Here is a 22,650-nt window from a genome sequence, read left to right as displayed (position 1 = left end):
TTGGAAGCATTTCCCTTCTGATTTCCAGGCTGAGTTTTGTAGATGGCTTATCCCTGAATATGAGAAGGTGAGGTTTAAATTATGTGGGAGGTGCAGAGTGTCTGAGGATTCTTGCTGATTTCCTGGCGTTGAGTTCTGTGTGTGTTGGGAGCTGGTTATTATCCTGTAGACTGTGAACGATCAGATCTGTCTGTTGGGATCTGAATGGTTCCTGTCTTTTCAAATCCCTCCAAAACATTCTGTCACCCTATCTCTATAACCTCCTCAAAAAGACTAAAAAGGGCAGCCTTGAATTTATTTCAAGGTTTCATGACACCATGCCTCAAAGTAGTGTTATAATGTAGGAAACGTAGCAGCTAATGTGTGCCAATGGTTACTGCACAAGCAGCAATGTGATGAGCTTTTACTGAAGTTGATCAATGGATTATTAACAGCCAAATAGAGACTGTAACTTTTCAAGAGATTTATATTCCCAGACACTAACTTAAATGCATTGCATGACACGGTTTCACACTTTCAGACATTTAGTCAATATATCCAGGAGCAACATTGACTAAACAATGACAGAAATTGCTGGAGAAACAGAGCCAACATTTCAAGTTCAGTGACTCTCCTTCAGAATCCATAAACAGAACCCCCCGCTTAACTTTTAACATGACTGAATATCTCATGCGACAATGATACTTCACGTCTTGCTAACGGTAAAATCACAGTTTTCACAGGGTGCACCAGGCCCAGGTCACCCATAGCTTCCAAAAAAATACTCTCCACTTCGTTTCCTTTGAATCATAACTGTCAAAATCCATTTGTTTGAATTTCCAGAGACATCTCAACTGTCAACACTGAGGCCTTCCCTGGCCTCGCCAGGACGAATATTCCGGAGTCTTTGGATTGTCACAGGATGTGTCTCTTCAACGAGATACTGTATTCCCTACCACATTCTGCCTGGCAGCTCACAGAAAGGAAACCCCCATTTCTAGGATACTTTGTTTATTACCTGTTACTGTTGGTGTTTAACCCATGTTATGTAATATGTTACCCTCTGTAATACACTCTGTAATTCATCAGGTTCAAACCTGGACTCTAAAGTATCCCCAAAGTTGCTCCTAACCTGCCACTTCACTGGTTTGATGATAATCCTGGAATGAGGGCTCTGCCTGGCTGTGAGATTGTGGTGGAATATAACCCTGCTGCTGCTGATGGCTCACTGCATAAAATGGGCACCCAGTTTTGGGATCTGTTCTTGGTCTACTTCCCTCAAGATGATGAACATTATGACATACTCATCATTTGGAAGGGGTGCGGTAGTTTACCTTGAACTTGTTTGACCAGAAGCCATGAGACTCCAGGGAGTCAATATTGTTGATACAAATCAGATTTCTTTTTCCTGTTTTACAGAAGGATTCCATCGTACTACACCATAGAATACAGAGAGGATAGACACCACAGATAGATCCTGACCATCACCCAAGGAACAACTGCACAACTGTGGGAAGACATCAAGTCTCTTCACAGCATTGCTGAACACAGAGAAGGTTGGGCAGTGAACCCATCATCTGGAAATCGGTCAGTCAGAGGAACTTTAACATATCATCAGATCTGAAACTGGTCAGTGGTGTGGAGCCTTCCATCAGAACCAACCTTTCTGAAGGTTCGGCTGTGGGTGATCAGCCAGAGTGAGGCTGGGACGAAGTGTGAGTGGGCTTCAAATATGGTGAGAGCTTCAGTCATTCATTGATCCTCATGAACCTCATTCCTACTGGTGTGAGGCTGTTCAAGTGTGAGGTGTGTGAGGAGGTTTTCACAAGTTTAGAGGATAAGCTGCATTTGTTAGACAAACTATTAACACAAACAGCTACATGGAAGAGAAACCATTCAAGTGTGAGGTTTGTGATAAATCTTTCATGACCTCTACGAGGCTGCTGACACACCAAATGATTCACACGGGGGACAAACCCTTCAGGTGTGAGGTTTGTGAAAAGGCTTTCACTCACTCCTCCCATCTCCTGAGGCACCAGAGAATTCATACGGGGCAGAAACCATTCACGTGCGATGTGTGTGAAAAATCATTCTCGATCTTATCGAACCTCCGTGTACACCAACGCACTCATACTGGGGAGAAGCCATTCACATGTGAGGTGTGTGACAAATCATTCTCAGACTCATCCAGTCTCCGCAGACACCAACGTGTTCACACAGGGGAGAGACCCTTCGCTTGCGAGGTGTGTGACAAATCGTTCTCATCATCGTCTCACCTCCATGGACACCAACGCACTCACACAGGGGAGAAGCCATTCACATGTGAGGTCTGTGACAAATCATTCTCAGATTCGTCGAGTCTCCGCAGACACCAACGTATCCACACAGGAGAGAAGCCATTCTTGTGTGACGTGTGTGAGACATCATTCTTGTATTCATCAAATCTCCGTGTACATCAACGTATTCACACAGGGGAGAAACCATTCCTGTGCAAGTTGTGTGACAAATCATTCTCAACATCATCACTTCTCCGCATACACCATCGTGTTCACACTGGGGAGAAGCCTTTCAAATGTGAGGTGTGTGACAAATTGTTCTCAAGGTCTTCCAACCTTTTGGTTCATCAGAGGCTCCACACAGGAGAAAAACCTTTCAAGTGTGAAGTATGTGAGAAATCATTCTCAAGGTCATCACATCTCCTGCTCCACTGGAGAATTCACACACAGGAATAGTCCTTTAAGTGGGAGATATTCAATAAAACCTTCAAAATACCTTTGATACTCCTGAAACCTCACAGGATTCACACTGGGGAAACTCTTCAGGTGCGATATTTATGAAAAGCCTTTCAAGCACTATACCCGTCTCCTAAAGCCTTCACACAATTGTTGGTGGTACTGGAACTTCAGCAAACCTACATGGGCCTACCTGGCCAAGTTCTTGTCAAATGCCATCTGGTTCTGAACACACTCTCACTGTGCAGAGATGTTCAGTGGGACTGGGACACAGAACTAAGAAGCAGCTTTCTCTCCCATCAAACAACTAGTCAGAGTCAGAGTTGTACAGCATGGAAACAGACCCTTTTGTCCAACTTTTGTCTATGCCGACCAGATATCCTAAATTAACCTCGTTCCATTCACCAGCATTTGGCCCACATCCCTCTAAAGCCTACCTATTCAAATACCCATCCAGATGCCTTTTAAATGTAGTAATTGTACCAGCCTCCACCACTTCCTCTGGCAGCTCATTCCATACATGCACCACCGTCTGCGCACAAAAAGTTGTCCCTCAGGTCCCTTTTAAATCTTTCCCCGCTTCGTGTTAAACCTATGCCCTCTAGTTTTGGACTCCACTACCCTGAGGAAAAGACTGTGGCTATTCACCATATCCATGCCTCTCATGATTTTATAAACTTTGATAAGGTCACCCCTCAGCCTCCAGGGAAAATAGCCCCAACCTATTCAGCCTCTCCCTTTAGCTCAAACCCTTCAATTCTGGCAATGTGCTTGTCAACCTTTTCTGAACCCTTTCAAGTTTAACAACATCGTTCCTGTAGCAAGGAGGCCAGAATTGAATGCAGTATTCCAGAAGTGGCTAACCAGTGTCCTGTACAGCTGCAACATGACATCCCAACTTCCATACTCAATGGGGGAAAATTAGCCCAGTTCTGTCTTAAAATTATGTCCTCTTGTTCTAGAGTTCCCTACTATAGCAAATAATTTTGTTGTATCTACCATGTTCAGCACAGCTGTACCATAATCATTTTAAAGATCCTGATTAGATCACCCTTAAATATTCTAAACGCAAATTAATAAAGGCCAAGTTTATGCAACTTCTTCTAAACTAATCCTTTATGGCTAGTATCATTCTGGTAAATCTCCACTGTTTAGTTGTCAAGAACAATACATCTTTCCTGACTTTGTGTCCTAAATAAAATGCAGTCTGAACAAATCAATGTTTAATTGTAACACAATCTCCCTTTTCAATCCACTTTGAAGTAAAACCCAACATGTCTTTTTAACATTTTTCTGCATGTGCAGCAGCTTTGACTGATGTGTGTTCATGGATAACAAAATTTCGTTGTTTCTCCACAACTTTTGGTCTCTCGTTATTATGAAAGCATTCTAATCTGTTATTCTCTGCAACTTGTCTGACAGATCAGGAAGCTTAAATGTTTTAAACAATTTAAAGATTGAATCTTATTGTTACAATTTGGGTTTTCTTCCCTCAACATGACTCATGGTGGAAAGGGTAGCCACTAACTTATTTTGAAGGTTGGGCCAATCTGTCTGAATATTATTTGGGGAGTGGAGGGTTGAAGAAAATGTGGATGATTTATCAGAAGGACTATCCAACCACATATGGGCCGACTGAGGTTCTTAGGTGGCTAATGAATGGCCATTTAACAGCCTTATTTCACACACACTGGGAATTGAAACCACAGCAAGGCTGGGTGTGCTCATGCCATGTGGAAAGCCCAGTAGTTGTGATGGCTGGTATCAGGCCAGGGGGTGACACACCTCCTTTGTACATTTATGGGTCCACTGGAGCCATACTCCAAGCCCCCAACAGTCCAACTTTTCCATTTATCCCACCACCACCTCCTCCTAGCCTTTCACATTAGACTCCCCAACACCCTTACTAGGGACTGTCAGCCTGACCCCAAACCGTACCCAGAATTACCTTTGGATTGCTCTTTTTGGGACTGTTCCAAGCCATCATTCCCCCTTCCCCAGTTTTGTATGTGAGGAGCAGGAGAGAGCCTTTAATAAGGTGGTTAGGAAGCCTAGCTATATCACACTTCCGCAGCTACACTGGCACTATCTCCCACCTCTTCCTCCGCTTCATCGATGACTTTATCGGCACCACCTCATGCTCCCACAAGGAGCTCGAACAGTTCATCAACTTTATTAACACCTTTCACCCCAACCTCAAGTTCACCTGGACCATCCCTGATACCTCTCTCTCCTTCCTGGACCTCTGTCTCCATCTCTGGTGACCACCTCGAAACTGATATCTGTTTCAAGCTCACCAACTCCCACAGCTACCTAGACTACACCTCCTCTCACCCACCTTCCTGCAAGAATGCGATCCCCTATTCCCAATTCCTTCGCCTCCACCGCATCTGCTCCCAAGATGAGGCGTTCCACTCTCGGACATCCCAGATGTCCTCATTTTTCAAGGACTGCAATTGTCCCCCCGCAGTGGTTGAAAACACCCTCAACCGCATCTCTTGCGTTTCCCACACCTCAGCCCTCACACCCCCTCCCTGCAATAAAAACAAAGACAGAATTCCCCTTGTCCTCATGTATCACCCCATTAACCTCCGGATTCAATGCATCGTTCTCCGCCACTTCTGCCACCTGCAATCTGACCCCACTACGAAGGATATATTTCCCTCCACACCCTTATCTACCTTCCAGAGGGACTGCTCTCTCCGTGACTCACTCGTCCGCTCCACACTCCCCACTAGTCCCACAACCCCTGGCACCGTTCCCTGCAACCGCAGGAGGTGCTACACCTGCCCCTACACCTCCCCCCTCACCTCCATCCCAGGTTCCAAAAAAACCTTCCACATTAGACAGATGTTCACCTGCACATCCGCTAATGTGGTCTGTTGCATCCACTGTTCCCGCTGTGGCCTCCTCTACATCGGGGAGACCAAGCGGCGGCTCGGAGACTGCTTTGTAGAGCACCTACGCTCGGTTCGCGACAAATGACAACACCTCCCAGTCACGAACCACTTCAACTCCCCCTCCCACTCCCTGGACGACATGTCCATCCTGGGCCTCCTCCAGTGTCACAATGATGCCACCCGGAAACTGGAGGAACAGCACCTCATATTCCACCTTGGAAGCCTACAACCCAATGGTCTCAATGTGGACTTTACTAGCTTCAAAATCTCCCCACCCCCGACCTCATCCCAAGACCAGCTCCCCCCCTCTCCTCCCCACCTCATTGACCTGTCTGTCTTCTCTCCCAACCATCTGCTCCACTATCTACCTGCTATCACTGCCCCCCTCCATTTATTTCAGAGCCCCCTTCCCGTCTCCCATTTCTGAAGAAGGGTCCCGGCCCAAAACGTCAGCTTTCCTGCTCCTCTGATGCTGCCTGGCCTGCTGTGTTCCTCCAGCTCCACACTGTGTTATCTCACACTTAACCTAGCCTTCTCAAAAACAATCCAGAGGCTAGACTATGGCAGGAAACTAGCCTAACAGGCAGCAGGTGCAAATTCTAGGCCAGCCCACCTCCCGAACCAGTCTACAAACTAATACACGTAACAATAAAGAAAAAAAGGTCCACAAGGAATTTAATACAGCTCTTCCAAAAAAGGTCCACAAGAAATTTAATACAACTCTCCTAGCATGTTTCTGATTCCGTTTGACAAGATGAAATTTAAATAAATGCATTTCCCTTTAAAGGAGCAATAATTGAAATGGCTACAGCTAAGAAAATTATTAAACATTTAAGTATGTGTGGTGTGTGTATGCATTCAGGTTTACCCTCAATCAAGCTTCATATTCTGATCTTCGAGAGACTAAAGAAGTTTACTTTCCCAATAAACATGTGAAAAATAATTATTCAAAGATCAATTCTTACACTAATCAGGAAGCCCTTACATGTCACAGTTAACATTACTTTTACTTCTCTGTGCATTCAGGTCAGCTCAAGAGATTTCCAATTAAGTTTTGTGATATCTTACAATATGAAGAAAATTCTGAAGATTAAATCAGATTATGAAACTCACTAATAATGTCTGCCATTAGCCTGTGTTACCATCCCAAACAGCTATTTTCCAAATGTGAGTTAAGTGAGCAAACATTAGAAGGTTCTCTGGCCTCCTTTAACTATTACAAACAGAAACTCTGGCTGAACATTCTCTGTCAGCCAGGAACCCAGGCCAGTTACATTATCCTAAATAGTAGTTCAGCTGAGGTCAGCAAACATATTGCACCCAAGAAAACCCAAATTAAGTTGTGCAGTACAGTTCCCAATTAGGATAACACTGTGGCCATCTTTGCCTATAAACTTTAGCTATTTAGATTGTGACAGTTCATCACAGAACTATTTTGGCGCAAAAGGAGACTATTTGGCTCAGCGTACCTCCACTCGCATCATTACCTAGTATCAATCTCCTACTTTTTTTCCCATACCCTTTTTATTTCTATCCAAGTAATCATCCAGCATCATCTTGAATGCCTCATTTAAATCTGCCTCCACCACACTTTCAAGTAGTGCATTCCATACCCTATTTGCTGAGTGAAAAGATTTCTCACATCTGCCTTGCTTTGTTTGCACATCACTTTAAATCTATGCTTTCATGTTCCTTTTTCTTTTAGGAGTGGGAACAGCTTCTCCCTATCTACTCTATCCAGCCCTTTTCACGATTTTGGAAACCTCTACCAAATCTGCTCTCGGCCTGCTTCCTCTTGAGGATAAGAGTCCCAAACACTTCAATCTATCCTCATTACTGAAGTTTCTCATTTCTGGAAACATTCCTGTAAATCATTTCTGTACTCTCGCCAAGACATTCACATCTTTCCTAGAATGTGACACCCACAACTGCACACGATACTCCAGCTGAGATCTAACAGCTGAACAAATGCAAATTATGAAAACTCTCACCAATGACTATAGTGAAGTAACTTACTAACACTTAAAATTATATATGATACTTGTGATGACATCACCAGTGCTGAGGGATTATGATGTCAGCAATGGAGCCACCCTGCAGTGTGATGTCAGTGACACAGGACTTGGAGTAATCCCCATGCAGTGAGGGCAACCCGTTGTGTTTGTATCCAGAGCATTAACACACACTGAACTACAATGTGCACAAATGGAGAGAGAGAGTCTGGGTATTGTCTTTAGTATTTTAACCAATACCTGTTAAGGGAGAAACTAGCTGTCAGTTTTGACCACAAGCTGATGACATATTTCTCAAAGCACTTCTATCTGTTCTAAAGTGTTTGCAAATGACGTTACTTAATTTGCTGAGCTATCACTTGGACGTGAAGTACAAGCAATGGAAGCAGATGTACATCATTGACATGCTGTTGAGATCTGCAGTCTCTCTGAAGGCAGTTGATGCTTGTGCAAAATGTGAAATATTCCACATTCCACAAGAAGCAATAGCACAATATGCTCTGGAAATCATCAGCCCAGCAGAGGCAATGAATCTGGTCTTGCTCAGATCAAACAATTTTCACAACAAGGCACAATTCTTCAAATGTTACAGGGCATTGTAACTGAATTCATCAAGGACAGTCCTGTTACTATGAGAGAGTATTGGACAAGCAAGTGATTGCCCAAGATGGCATCCTGTTCAAAGAGACATTTTACCTAAAGACATAAGAGAAGAAATATTGAAACACATCCTACACAAACCATCAAGGAATCAAGTCTAGTCTGAGGAAGGAAAGAGAAGTGTTGTATTGGCCAAACATAAGCAATGAGATGAAGAATCACATCAGCCAGTGCAGTGCTTATAATGAACATCAACCTAAACAAGATAAAGAGCTGCTCATGACTCATGACATCCCAAACAGCCCATGGATGAAGCTTGGAGTAGACCTCTTTATTCTCTAAGTTTCTAATGATACAAAGCTGGACGGAAAGGTAAGCTGTAGAGAGCACATAGAGGGGCTACTAAGATTCATGGACAGATTAAATGGGCAACACGATGGTCGATGAAGTGTAATGTGGGGAAGTGTGAGCTGTTCACTTTGACCATATGAAAGGAGAAAGAGAATATTTTTGAAAAAAATGAGAAAGCTCAAAGTGTTGATGTTCAAAGAAAATTGTATGCAGAAAGTTAGCATGCAGGCATAGCAAGCAATTAGGAAGACAAACAGCATGTTGGTCTTTATTGCAGGGGGATTGGAGAACGGGCGTACAGAGGTCCTGCTGCAATTGTATAAGATTTTGCTGAGATTACATCTGGAGGACTGTGTGCAGTGTTGGTCTGTACATTTAAGGAAGGATATATTGTAGTGGAGGCACTATAGCGAAGGTTTAACTTAGTCCCTGGAATGAGGGGGCTACCTGTGATGAGTGGCTCAGTAAATTGAGCCAATATTTACTGGGGTTTAGAATGAGAGATGATCTCATTGAAACAGACAAGGTTGTGAAGGGGCTTGAATCATGGATACTGAGATATTGTTTCCATTAGTCATGGAATGTAGAATAATAGGGGCACAGTCTCAGGATAAGGGACTAATCAGTTAGCATTGAGACAAGGAGTCATTATTTCACACAAAGGGTTAGGAATCGTCGGAAGTCTGGACCCCAGAAGATTATGGATCCTCCACATCGTGAATACAGTCAGTGTTGGAATAGACTGGTCTCTCAGGGAATCAGTGCATATGGGAAGTGGGAATGTGAAGTTAAACACCAAGATCAGTCTTAGTCATACTGAGTGTTGGAGCAAACACGACCAGTCATATGGTTTATTCCTGCTCCTGCTTCTTGTGATGTTGCTAAAGGGACCATTAGTTAAAATCCCAGATCCAGAGATCCAGTTCAGATGTGTACGACATAATCTTAGAAGAAAAGCGCACCAACTGAAGACAAGGAACATTGTCAACTCCAGCAACTAATATAATGACACAACTTTCCAACAGCTAAAAAACTGCTGAGGGCAGACGTGATAACGGGAGTGACTGACAAGAAAGACCAAAGTGACATGACAAAAAGACAGATGTCACTTTGATAACACTGCCAAATTATTGCCAGAGTTGAGAATTGGAGATCCGATCAAGGTGCAAACGTTTAATACACTCAACAGAACATTGTAATGAGAGATCTGTATAGAAAAGTTGCCACTTTAATCATACACTGAAAGTGAGCAACCAGAATTGTCGTAGCAACCACAGATCTTTATGTGTAATCAGGGAAACTACTGTTTCACCACAGGCAGCCAACGAGGCAGGTCTGATTTCATGAAGTGAGCAAAGAACTGAATGACCACCAGCCACAGACGGCATCCCTTCTAAGGACATTAGCTTGACCCGCCCAGATAAAGCCTCACTTATTGCAGCAGCTGCCTCACTTCCCCTGGTAAAGGTTTCACCGAGATTTCTTGTGTGGGAATAGCATTCTTCATCCTCGGTCTGATATGTTTCCTTGGATGTGTTTGACAGCAGATCAGAAGAGGAAGACCCACAACATCTAAGGTGGTGAAGACGTGCAGTGGTGAGAACAGCGCATGCACAGGAGGGAGGCATATGAGAGGTGGGTCTCATGGACAAGATGAGTTCAGTGAGGCCAAGAGAGGAGATAGAGAGAAACTAGAGAAAGATGTGACTTAAAGGCTAGCGCATCTTTCCTGAGCAGAGAAGTCTATGGCTAAGGAGCAGAGATTTAAAGTAATTGATGGAAGAAATAGAGGGCAGTTGAGGAGTAAGCTTTTCACCCAGAGGGTGATGAGGGTCTTAAAAGGGTAATAGAGACAGAAACAGACATGTAAAAACATTCGAATGTGAACCTGAAGAAATAACTTCTTTATATTTAAAATGGGATTGTAGCTGGTTTTTCAACAAGGACACGTTTGACTTATGAAGCAACATTTGAAGGTCAAAAAGAAAATATTGCAGCATAGAAAGGCCATTTGCAATGAATAATTTTCTGAAATTGTCCAGAAGCATTCTCCAGACATTCCCTGGGACTTTAAAACCTGACCAAGATATAAAGAGTGATTTTTGTTCAATCAACCAGTCAAGAAACAGTGAATGAAGCCATCAGACCACACAATGACTTAGTGTCTATCTAGTTTAATGATTTGTTTCAATCTCTGAACTCCTCTGACCACCCTGTTGATCTGTAAATAAACGTGACAAGATAACTGTATGAAGAGCTGTATGAAGCCACCATGTCTGAAATATACTCTGCATTCCTTGGAAATGCTGGTCCCAGAGAATTTTCTGACAAGAGTGAAACCAACCTGATCTAACAACCAGGAATTTCCCCATAAAACCAGCTTCCTGTGTTAATGGATTATTGTGATGAAAGTTCATCACGTGTCATGATTGATTGGAAATTTGCATTTTAAAATGGACCGACCCAGGTTTAAGTTCAACTTTGATTTCTATTTCTATAATGCATGTTAAGAAGTGGTAGCATTGTTTCAGTTTATTTTTGAATTCTGAGTATTGCCAGCTTATCTGGAAATTTGTTTTGCTGCTTTTACCTGAGACTTTTAAATCTTCGTGGTCAATATTATCAATGCCGTAAAAGAAGGGTAGAAGAGACAAGCAAAATTGGGCTGTTCCTTTGCAACAACATATCTGATGACACAGGGAGAAAGAGACAAAAACATTTTTTTAGAAAGGTAGAGCCTTCCACAAGAGTGTGCAGAATTTTTCGGAGAGAAATGGAGGCCATCGGGTTGAAAAAGCCTGTAAAAGCTGCAGTGCAGTTTAGCAGTGTCCAAAACAGTAGAAAACAAGAAGTGCAGAGTGGTTTAATGTCAGTAAGAGAAAACCTCCAGAAACAGGGGAGTGTGGAAGATGAGTTTAAGGAGGCTATGTTCAGAAATATATGAGCAGTTTGTTTAAGAGTCTCAGGAAGAGATGTGAATTAAAGAAGGTAGCAGGGAGTGAATGCAGAAATATGTTGAAAAGAAACCAATTACTGGCTGTGCCAAATGAACAAGGAACTTTAAAGTGGAAAAAGTGTGTCCCCTCTGTCGAGGGTTAAAGGGTTGAATCTTTATTTCTGATATTTATAACAAGACTTTTCCGAATATTTCTTCTATAGTCTAAAATAGTTTGGTTCTTTTTCTTTTGTGTTAACAAACTTTAATAATCTTTACTTAAAAGTACAATGGTAGCCTCTTGTAAATAATTTTTGAGATTGACAACCATGTTGTACAAATTACAAAGAAATAAATTGTCTTCCCAGCCTCACCCCGATCATTCACAACCAAAAAGGGCTGGCTCTTATGGACGGCTCCACACTACTGACCAGTTACAGATCCGATGATATTTCAAAGCTCCCCTGACCCAACCATTCTGCGCAAATTAGGAGCTGGTTATAATCCCATGGACTGTAATTTATATTGTTCCTCTGTGGGATGTTGCTGTGTCAGTGGGGTAGGGTACTGAAGGATTATTACCCTCATTGTGGGCTGTATAAAGAAAGAGGAATCAGCCATTTAACATCTCCAACCAGTTCCACCATTCAGTGAAATCATGGTGTATCTGTTATCTGGAAACACAGGAAGATAGAAAATGGGATTGGGGTAAGCCATTTGGTCCTTCGAGCCTATTCTGCCATTTAATAGCATCACAGCTAATCATTCAACACAGTATCCTTTCCCAGTTTTTGCCCTAGATCATTTGCTCCCTTTAGCCCTAAGAAATGAAAGGTTCTGCATGGTAGACTAGTTAGTAAGGTTAGATCACATGGAATCCAGGGGGAGTTAGCCAACTGGATACAAAATTGGCTTCAAGGTAGGAGACAGATGGTGGTGGTAGTGGATTGTTTTTCTGACAGGAGGCCTGTGACCAGCAGCGTGCCACAAGGATCAGTTCTGGGTCCATTGCGTTTTGTCATTGATATAAATGATTTGGATAAATACAGGTATGGTTAGTAAGTTTGCAGATGACACCAAAATTGGCAGTGTAGTTATCTCAGAGTACAACGGGGCCTTGATCTGATGGATCAATGAGCCAAGGAATGGCAGATGGAGTTTAATTCAGATAAATGTGAGGTGTTGCATTTTAGTAAGGCAAACCAGGGCAGGACTTGTACAGTTAATGGTAGGGCCCTGGGAAATGTTGCCAAACAAAAAGACATAGGGATCCAGTTCCTTAAGGGTGGTGTCGCAGACAGACAGGACGGTAAAGAAGGCATTTGGCACGCTTGCCTTCATTGGTCAGTGCATTTAGATTAGGAGTTAGGACATCATGTTGTGGCTGTACAGGAATTGGTTTGGCCACTTTTGGAATACTGTGTGCAGTTCTGGCCACCCTGCTATAGGAAGAATGTTGTGAAACTTGAAAGGGTTCAGAAAAGATTTACAAGGATGTTGCCAGTGTTGAAGGATTTGAGCTATAGGGAGAGGCTGAACAGGCTGGGGCTATTTTTCCCTGGAGCATCGGAGGCTGAGGGGTGACATCATAGAGGTTTATAAAATCATGAGGGGTATGGATAGGGTGAATAACCAAAATCTTTTTCCCAGGGTAGGGGAGACCAAAATTAGAGAGAATAGGTTTAAGGTGAGCAGGGAAAGATTTAAAAGGGACCGGAGGGGCAACATTTTCATGCAGAGGGTATGAAATGCGTGTACGAAATGAGCTGCCAGAGGAAGTGGTGGAGGCATGTACAATTTCAACATTTTAAAGGCCTCTGGATGGGTCATGAAAAGGGTTTAGAGGGATATGGACCAAATTCTGGCAAATGGGACTAGATCAGTTTAGGATATCTGGTCGGCATGGATGAATTGGACCAAAGGGCTTGTTTTCATGCTGTATAAATCTAAGACTCTATAATTACATCTAACTTCTTGAAAACAGTCAATGTTTTTGCCTCAAGCCCTTTCTGTTCAAGAGAATTCTGTAGGCTCACCACTTTGTAGGGGAAGACTTTTTTCCTCATTTTGGTCCGAAATGGCTGACCCCATAGCCTTAAACAGTGACCTCTGGTTCTGGACTGCCCAGTCATTGGGAGCATCCTTCCAGCTTTTACCCTGTTTGAATTTTAAAGGTTTCTATGACATCCCCCCTTCATTCTTGCAAACTCTGGTGAATGTAATCCTAACTGATCAGTCACTCTTCATACATCAGCCCTGCTACTCCAGAAATCAGTCTGGTGAACAGTCTCTGCACTCCCTCCACAGCCAGAACATCCTTCCTTAAATAAGCAGACCAAAACTGCATACAATACTCTAGATGCAATCTTACCAAGACCCTGTACAATTGCAACAAGGCATTCCTGTTCCTGTACTGAAATCCTCTCACTACAAAGGCCAACATATCATTTGCCTTCTTCACTGCCTGCTTCACCTGCATGCTTACTTTCAGCGACTATGTGTATGAGGACCCTCGGGCCTCTTGCATTTCCTCCTTTCCAATCTATTGCCATTTAGATAATAATCTGCCTTCCCATTTTTTTTCTGTCAATGTGGATAACCTCAAATTTATCAATATTATACTTCATCTGCTATGCATTTGCCCGCTTACTTAATTTGTCCAAGTTTTTTTTCATTCACTCATGGGACATGGGCATTGCTAGCTGGCCAGCATTTATTGTCCATCCCTAGCTTCCTTTGAGAAGGTGGTAGTGAGCTGTCTTCTTGAACTGCTATAGTCCATGTGCTGTAGGTTGTCCCTCGGTGCTATTAGGGAAGAATTCCAGGATTTTATTCCAGTGACAGTGAAGCAATGGCAATATATTTCCAAGTTCAGATGATGAGTGGTTGGAGGGGAACTTGTAGGTGTTAGTGTTCCCAGGTATCCTCTGCCCTTGTCCTTCTAGGTGGAAATGGTCATCAGTTTGGAAAGTACTGTCTAAGGATCTTTGGTGAATTTCTACAGTGCATCTTGTAGATAGTACTACTGCTGCTAAGTGTCAGGGATGGAGGGAGAAAATGCTTGAGGATGTGGTGCCAATCAAGTGGGTTGCTTTGTTCTGGATGGTTCACGGGCTTCTTGAGTGTTGTTGGAGCTGCACTCAAATAGACAAGTGGGGAGTATTCCATCACACTCTTGATTTGTGCTTCACACATGGTGGAAGGCTTTGGGGAATCAGGAGCTGAGTTATTTGCCACAGTATTCCTAACCTCTGACACAGCTCCCAAACTGACAGCCATTCCCTCTGGCAACCCTACAACTGACACCACCCCTCCCTGATACAACCAACACAGCCCTCCAACCAACAACCCCCGACCAGCATGTCCCATAAACCACAGCGTTCTACTCATGACATGACATCCCTCACCCTCAACCCAAGTCCTCTCTGACATCCCGGTGTCTCACTCACCCAGCACTCTACCCTCACACTGAACCAGTAACCCGACCTCTCATCCACCTGGCATCCCAACCTCTCAGCCACCCAGCACCTAACATCTCACCCCTCCAAGTGCCCTACTCCCTCACCTGCACCTCTCAACCACCTGCCACCCTATCACCCACATCACCCACCTGTACCCATCCCCAACCCTACCCACCCCTCACCCACCAGCCACACAGTCGTTAACAACTGTCAAAAGTGGCTGCAGCATGTTTGAACAACAGATACAGTAGATTTCCTGCTGTAAAAGAGGGTGTGGGAACCCCTCTGATCCATTGCGCTGCTGGCTCTGTATTCCTGGACTCATGCCCCCCGATTCACCATAGATGGCTCTCGTCCAGTAAATCAGGTTTTCATCACTGGTTGGAAAACCTGGGCCGATATTAACAATAGATTTAGCACCGATTGTAGTTTGTGGAAGTGAGTTCCAATCTTCTCCCATCCTTTGTGTGGGAAAGTGTTTCCTTATTTCAGTCCTGAAATGTTTGACTTTAATTTTTAGACAATGCCGTCATCGCAAATTGCCTAACCAGTAAAAACAAGTTTACGTCCATTCATCTGATCTCTACACCTTAATATCTCAAAACATTGATTGGATTACCCCTTAACCTTCTAAACTTTAGGAAATATAACCCTAGTTTGTTTAATCTCTTCTCATAATGTAACCCTTGAAGTCCAGGGATCATTCTGGTAAATTTACACTGCCCTCCCTCGAAGGCCAATATCCCCTCCCTGTGCTGAGGTTCCCAGAACAGCTCTCAGTATTCCAGGCATAATCACACCAGGGCTTTGTATCACTGAAACATGATTTTTACTCCCTTGTATTTGGTTGTTTCAAACCTCCAGCATCCGCAGTTGTTTTTTTATTCTACCCCCTTGTATTCTTTTTCTCTTTATATGTCTGTTTATGATGTTGGTCTGATCTCTGCACCCATCTATCAATGCGTCTTTTGTAATGTCATGTTTCTATATATATTGCTTACATGCCGTTGATTTTGTGTCAACCCCAAACTTTGAGACACAGGCCCATATTTTCAGATGTGAAGATCATCTTTCCAGCAATTTGGACTAAAATTCTGCACCAGGACCCTGTAGAAAGTCAAACACATGAACGTGTGTAGAAGATGCCCAGTCGGATTTTTAAACTGCTAGTTAATATCTGATCTCTTAGTTGACAGCCATGCAAATCTTGACAGCAGTGCAGACTTTGACTGGAATCCTGGATGATACCAGTTTAATTTGAGGGATTTCCTTTGTCTTTTTCTTCAATAATTTAAGTTTAGAAAGGAAAGGCAGCAGCCCAAATGGAGAACTTGTGAAACTGGGTTTTGATGTTTAATTGGTTTCCATTTGTGTAACTCTGCAGAATGTGCAAAAAAGATGGAGATGTCATTTAGTTTACAAAATTTTTCACGTAATTCAGTTGATTATTGCATTTAAAAAGGGCTTCTTGGTGCAGCAGGATGTATTTACATTTTGAGTCTTATGAGTGAAATGTTTTTCAAAACTAAAAGTAATACATGTGAAAAGGAGTTCTTCAATTTAATAAATACATTAGGAGCAGTGAATTATGTCATTTTGCTTTAAGAATGTTTTGTAAAAGTGCAATGTGTTATAAACCACATGAGCAAACTGCCTGTAAGCTGATGTGAGCTATCACTTTAACAGGTTTTCCAGAATCCATTGTGGAATCAAACCCTGTACAGGAGATATGTTCACCTCCTGGCACATCAGAAATTGTGCTTAGCACACTGTAAAAGTGCTCTTTCTGCTGAGGGCACAGAGCAGGCACAAGGACAAGCAGAGAAACGTCAGACAACATGCACACCTGCTAGAGCGTACAGGCAGAGGACAACCTACAAAATGTTGTCGGAAGAGATGTATGTCAGGACACTACACTTCAGCAAGGAAGCAATCGCATGCCTCTGTAAAATGAAGACAACCTCAAAATGCACACTGGCTTATCAGAGCTGATGAAAGTCATGACAGGACTGAATTTCTTTGCCTCTGAGTAACTTCAGCCTGGCACAGGTGACGGTGTAACATTCCCCACAGCACTGCGAGGGCCTGCATTCTCCAGGTCACTGAGGCCATTTTCCATACAGCCTCTGAATTTATTCACTTTGATATGTCCTCTGTAAGGATGGAGAGGTCCCTCACATTCTCCAAGATCGCTGGCTTCGCAGATGTGATTGGGGCTGTCGATGGAACATATATTCCACTGAAGGCATCAAAAGAGGAGCCTGTTTCCTTCAACAACAGGAAGGGCTTCCATTCACTGAATGTGATGATTGTATGTGATGCCCAAATGAAGATCCTGAATGTAAATGCAGATAACTGGAGAAGTGCACATGATTCCTTTGTCCTGGCGACCTCAAGGGAATTACAGGCTGGTTACTGAAGGATGAAGGATACCTGCTGAGGACCAGCAACCAAGGACATGAATGATACAATCGTGCACATATAGCAAAATATCAGGTGGTGGACAGGGCAGTCTGGCTCCTCAAGTCATTTTTCCATTGCCTGGACAGGTCAGGAAGCACTTTACGGTTCTCACTGGTGAGAATTTCTAAGATTGCAGTTGTGTGTTGTGCGTTGCACAAATTTGCCATCCAAGAAGGACACGACCTTCTTCTGGAGGATGTTTTTGAGCCAGAAATGGAAGAGCTAGAAGAGTGCAATGATGCAGACGGGCCGCCCAGAGAATGTGAGGAGGCTCCAGCAGCTTGAGATCACCTGGTCACTACTACCTTCAGACACTGTGAATTGGACAGTCCCTGTCTTTCCTTCCCTCCCTCTCAAAATAAGACAAACAAGATTGGTATTTGCAAGTCCAGCCTTACCACTGGAAAGACCTTTGAGATACTTACTGCTGAAGAAAGTAAAACTCAGCTGTTCAAATAAAAGGTTATCCAAACAAATTGTATTCTCAAATAATTAACATCTTAGACCTCTTTTCATGAGCCTCATCTGAATAAAATATTTCAGAAATATTTAGAAAGATGACTGTGTTATGATTTCAGCTGATTCTAAACCAGTGAGTCAGTTTCCAGAATGAAGCCTGGCTTGTTAGATCAGAAGTTTCGTTTTGCTTTACCATGGTTACCATGGTTCTTCACTGAACACACAGGAGAGGATCAATTAGCTCAGTTGGCTGGAAGACAGGTTTATGATGCAGAGTGATTCCAATAGCACGGGTGAATCCCGTATTGGCTGAGGTTATTATGCAATCCCACCTTCTTAACCTCACCTCTTGCCTAAGGCACGGTGACTCTCAGGTTAAACCACCGAGTCATCTCTCTCTCTGTCTCTCCTTCCGTCTCTGATCACAGAGTAGCCCTATCATCCTCTGGGACTACGGCAACTTTACCTTTAATGAAAAAAAGGTTTATTACACAAAGGAAGAAAAACAACAAATCAGCTATCGGACAATTTAATAAAGATCTTAACGTAAACAAAACAAAGTTTCAACCCGTTTGCCAACAAAATCCTATGCAGATACTCAATACCTGATAAGTACTACTTCTTTCTCAACATTTTCTTTTGCTAAACTAACTCTTTTTATTGTCTGATTCTGAACTATTGAAATAGTTTACAACTTCTTTCTAAGTGTGTTGGCATTTTGTTTTCAATTCTTATGTCTTAAACCGCTGTTTTATTTCTGATAACTTAACAACTTCTATCCACAACCTGAAGATTCTATAGAACCTAACCAACTGTTCGGGTGACTGATTCCTCCAGAGAGGGATTTTTCTGCTGCCAATTTGGAGTCATCGATTTCTAAAGCACAGAAAAAGGCCTTTAGCCCATTGAGTCTGTGCCAGACCAAAACAATCACCTATTTTAATTCCATTTTCCAGCACATATCCCATAGCCTTACAGTGGGTGAATTCCCGACTGCCACCACCCTCTAAGTGAAAACATTTTTCCTCGTGCCTCCTCTAACCTTCCTGCTCCTTACCTTAAATCTATTGATCACTTCACCAAGGGGTGTATGCCTGTGTTAATTTTTTACATCTCAAACACGCCCCTTCTGAATCCCTTTCTGCACTCTGGAACACAACCCGAGTCTGTCCAATTTCTCTTCGTAACTGAAATTCTCCAACTGAGGCAACATCCTTGTAAATCTCCTCTGCACCCTCTCCAATGCTGTGATATCCCTCCAAAACTGCACTAGCTATGGCCTAACCAATGTTTTATACAACTCCAGCATAATCTCCTTGCTCTTAAACTCTATGCCTCAACTAATAAGGGCAGGCATGCCATATGCCATTTTAGCCATTTTATCCACCTGTCCTGATACCTTATTGGAATGGTGTATGTGCACACCAAGGTCCCTCTGATCCTTGGTGCTTACCAGGGTCCATCATGTACTCCCTTGCCATGTTTGCCCTGCCCAAGTATATCACTTGATTTTTTTCTGGATTGAATTACATTTGCTACTCATCAGCCCATCTGACCGGGCCATCTATATCTTTTTGTAGCCTAAGGCCGTCCTCCCCACTACTCACCACCTCATCAATTTTTGTATCAACAGCAAACTCTGATCGACATTACTGATGTTACTTACTGACCTACATTCAAGTCTAAACCAGTTGTATAAATCACAAACAATTAAGGGCCCCAACACTGACCACTGTGGGACACCACTCTACACAGACATCCAGTCAGAAGAACACCCCTCTGCTTCCTTCCATTCAGCCTAATGGATCAAATATGAATATAATTTGCCAAATTTCCTTGGATTCCATGGGCTCCTATCTTATCCGTCAGTCTCCCATGTGGGAACTTATTAAAAACCTTGCTGAAATGCAAGTAGCTGGCATCAAAAGCATTACCCTCATCTGCACCCCTGGTCAGCTTTTCAAAAAATTTAATCAAGGTGGTCAGACATGCCTTTCCCTTAACATAACCGTGTTCTTGAATAATCCCTGTCTCACCAAATGCAGATTAATTCTGTCCTCCAGAATTGCTTCCAATAGCTTCCCCACCATCGTGGTTAGACTGACTGACCTGTAGCGTCCTGTAGCTCCTTGCTGGTTTGTTGCTTCAACTAAAATACCAAGTGAAAACCAACTTTAGTTCAGAGGCTATGTTGTTAGGCAACCTTCTGCACAGAGTCCCCTAAATCTGTCTGTCCAGCAATTACAAAGAATGAAACCCATCACTTATCTCTGGTAAAAACATTGTCTTGAGTTCTTTCCACAAAGTCAGTTGTATTTTTGTGAACAGCAAGTGAATCATAATATGCGCCTGACTTGATCCTTGTCCACAGTGAAGAGGATGGGAGTGTTCAGGTGGGGAGTCATAGAGTGTACAGCACAGAAATGAGTCCTTCGGCCCAATTCGTACGTGTCGATCAAGTTTCCTAAACTGAACCAGTCTCATCTGTCCGCATTTGGACCAAATTCCTCTAAACATTTCCTATCTGTGCACTTGTCCAAATATCTTTTAAATGTTGTAATTATACCCGCCATTACCACTTCCTCTGGCAGCTCATTCCATATACACTTGACCCTCTATGTGAAAAAGTTGCTCCTCAGGTCCCTTTTAAATTTTTTCCTTCTCACCTTAAACCAATGCCCTCTAGTTTTAGACTTCCCTACCCTGGGGAAAAGACTTTGGCTATTCACCTTATCTATGCCCCTTATGATTTATAAACCTCTGTAAGGTCACTGCTGTGCCTCCTACGCTCCAGGGAAAAACATCTCAGTCTATCCATCCTCTCTTTATAACTCAAACCCTCTAGTCTTGGTAATATCCCTGTTAATTTTTCCAGCACCCGTTCCAGCTTAATAACATCCAACCTATAACAGGGCAACCAGAACTGTACACAGTACTCCAAATATGGCCTTGTACATCGTAAAATGATGTCCCAACTCCTGTACTCAGTGCTCTGACCAACAAAAACAAGTGTGCCAAATGTCTTCTTCACCACTTTGTCTACCTGCGACAGCACTTTCAAGGAACTATGTGCCTGCATCCCTAGGTGTTTCTGTTTGTCAACACTCCCTAACTGTGTAAGTTTTGTCCTGGTTTGTCTTACCAAAATAGAACACTTCATATTTATCTGTATTAAACTCCATTTGCCATTCCTCAGCCCAAATCCCATTGAACAAAATCTCATTGTACTCTTAGATAACTGTCTTCAGTGTCCATTATACCACCAATTTTGGTGACATCTGCAAACTTACTAACCATACCTCCCATATTCTCATCCATATTGTTTATATAAAATGATGAACAACAGTGCCAATCCTTGTGGTGCACTACTGGTCACAGGCTTCCAGTCTGAACAATAAACCCTTTACTCTTTTAAACAAAAAGATTCAAAAAGAAAGTCAAACCCCACCAGCACCAGCATCCCCCCCCCCAAAACCACCAGCACCAGACATTCCTGGGACAGGACAGGGTAAAGCTTGCTCTGCTCTCTTAAAACGCAAAAGTAAAATATCATGAAATCCCTACAGTGTGGAAACAGGCCATTCGGCCCAACAAGTTTCCCCAACTCTCAAACTGAAATAAAGTTTCAGTGACTCTCTGAAAAAATAATACACAAACAAAAATATGCCTTTCCTTGACTCTGTCCCCATCAACCACCCTTGGGGTAGGGATAATAAGGGGTTGAAATGTGGAATAAACATTCCTCGACTCAGTCAAGTGCAAAGGAAACTGAAAATCAAACTTCCCTCAGCTCCAGCCCCACCAAATGCTCCCGGGACAGGGACATCAATGGTTTAAAGGTCAGAGGGAAAGGTCCCTCTACTATTGCAAGTGGAAATAAAGTTACCCTTACCCCCACCCCATCAAGCACGTCTGGGGAGAAGGAACAGCACAGGGTGAAAACAAAAGCCTCCCTAGGTTCTTTGAAGGGGTCCAAAGCTGATACAAAGAGATAATAAAACATCCCACTTCCAAACTCACGAACACTACAGAAACAAAAAAAAATCACAGTATCGTTATCCAGGCTGATAATGCACTCCAGCCCCCATGGCACATATCAGTCATGATAGGCCTCCACTGTATCGTTTAGCACCGCGTGCTCCTGTTCCAGGGACACCAGACTAACCACGAAAGAGGGGCTCAGTCAGAAACAAGACTCTCCTCGGCCCAATGTCCAGACCTGTCCAAGAAGGTCCATAGACTTGTCCATCCCTCACCGTACCAGGTGCTCTCAGAGCTCTCTTGTGGCACAGTTGTAGTATCCCTACCCCTGGATGGGGAGGCCCACCAGCTCTAGTGGTGTGTAATAACAGCTCGAAACAGAAAATATCATAAAGCAGAGTCAGTCCTGGGCTGGGGCTATGTTATGTTTGGCAAGAATAATGATTTCATTTAGTTCTTTGAGAAGGTGACCAGAGAGGTAGATGAGAGTAAAGCGGTTGATGTGGTGTATATGGATTTCAGTAAAACGTTTGATAAGGTTCCCCATGGCAGGCTATTGCAGAAAATACGGAGGCATGGGATTGAGGGTGATTTAGCGGTTTGGATCAGAAATTGGCTAGCTGTAAGAAGACAGAGGGTGGTGGTTGATGGGAAATGTTCATCCTGGAGTTCAGTTACTAGTGGTGTACCTCAAGGATCTGTTTTGGGGCCACTGCTGTTTGTCATTTTTATAAATGACCTGGATGAGGGCGTAGAAGGATGGGTTAGTAAATTTGC

General features: G+C 43.1%; 1 protein-coding gene across 1 annotated transcript in view; it reads left to right on the top strand.

Annotated features, from left to right (window-relative positions):
- LOC109918142 (zinc finger protein 91-like) overlaps positions 1 to 18,447 on the top strand; it is an 89,549-nt gene extending 71,102 nt beyond the window's left edge. The window contains exons 3-4 of the mRNA XM_048616856.1: positions 1,856 to 8,595; positions 16,657 to 18,447. Coding sequence (XP_048472813.1) covers positions 1,856 to 2,711 — 856 coding nt within the window. The 3' untranslated portion in view covers positions 2,712 to 8,595; positions 16,657 to 18,447. The remainder of the gene's footprint in view (positions 1 to 1,855; positions 8,596 to 16,656) is intronic.
- The last annotated feature ends 4,203 nt before the right edge of the window (positions 18,448 to 22,650 follow it).

This window comes from Rhincodon typus, chromosome 35, assembly GCF_021869965.1.
Source record: "Rhincodon typus isolate 14 chromosome 35, sRhiTyp1.1, whole genome shotgun sequence".
In the NCBI taxonomy this organism is placed as follows: Eukaryota; Metazoa; Chordata; class Chondrichthyes; order Orectolobiformes; family Rhincodontidae; genus Rhincodon; species Rhincodon typus.
The sequence above is the reverse complement of the archived record's forward strand: the minus strand, read 5'-3'. Positions and strand labels throughout refer to the sequence as shown.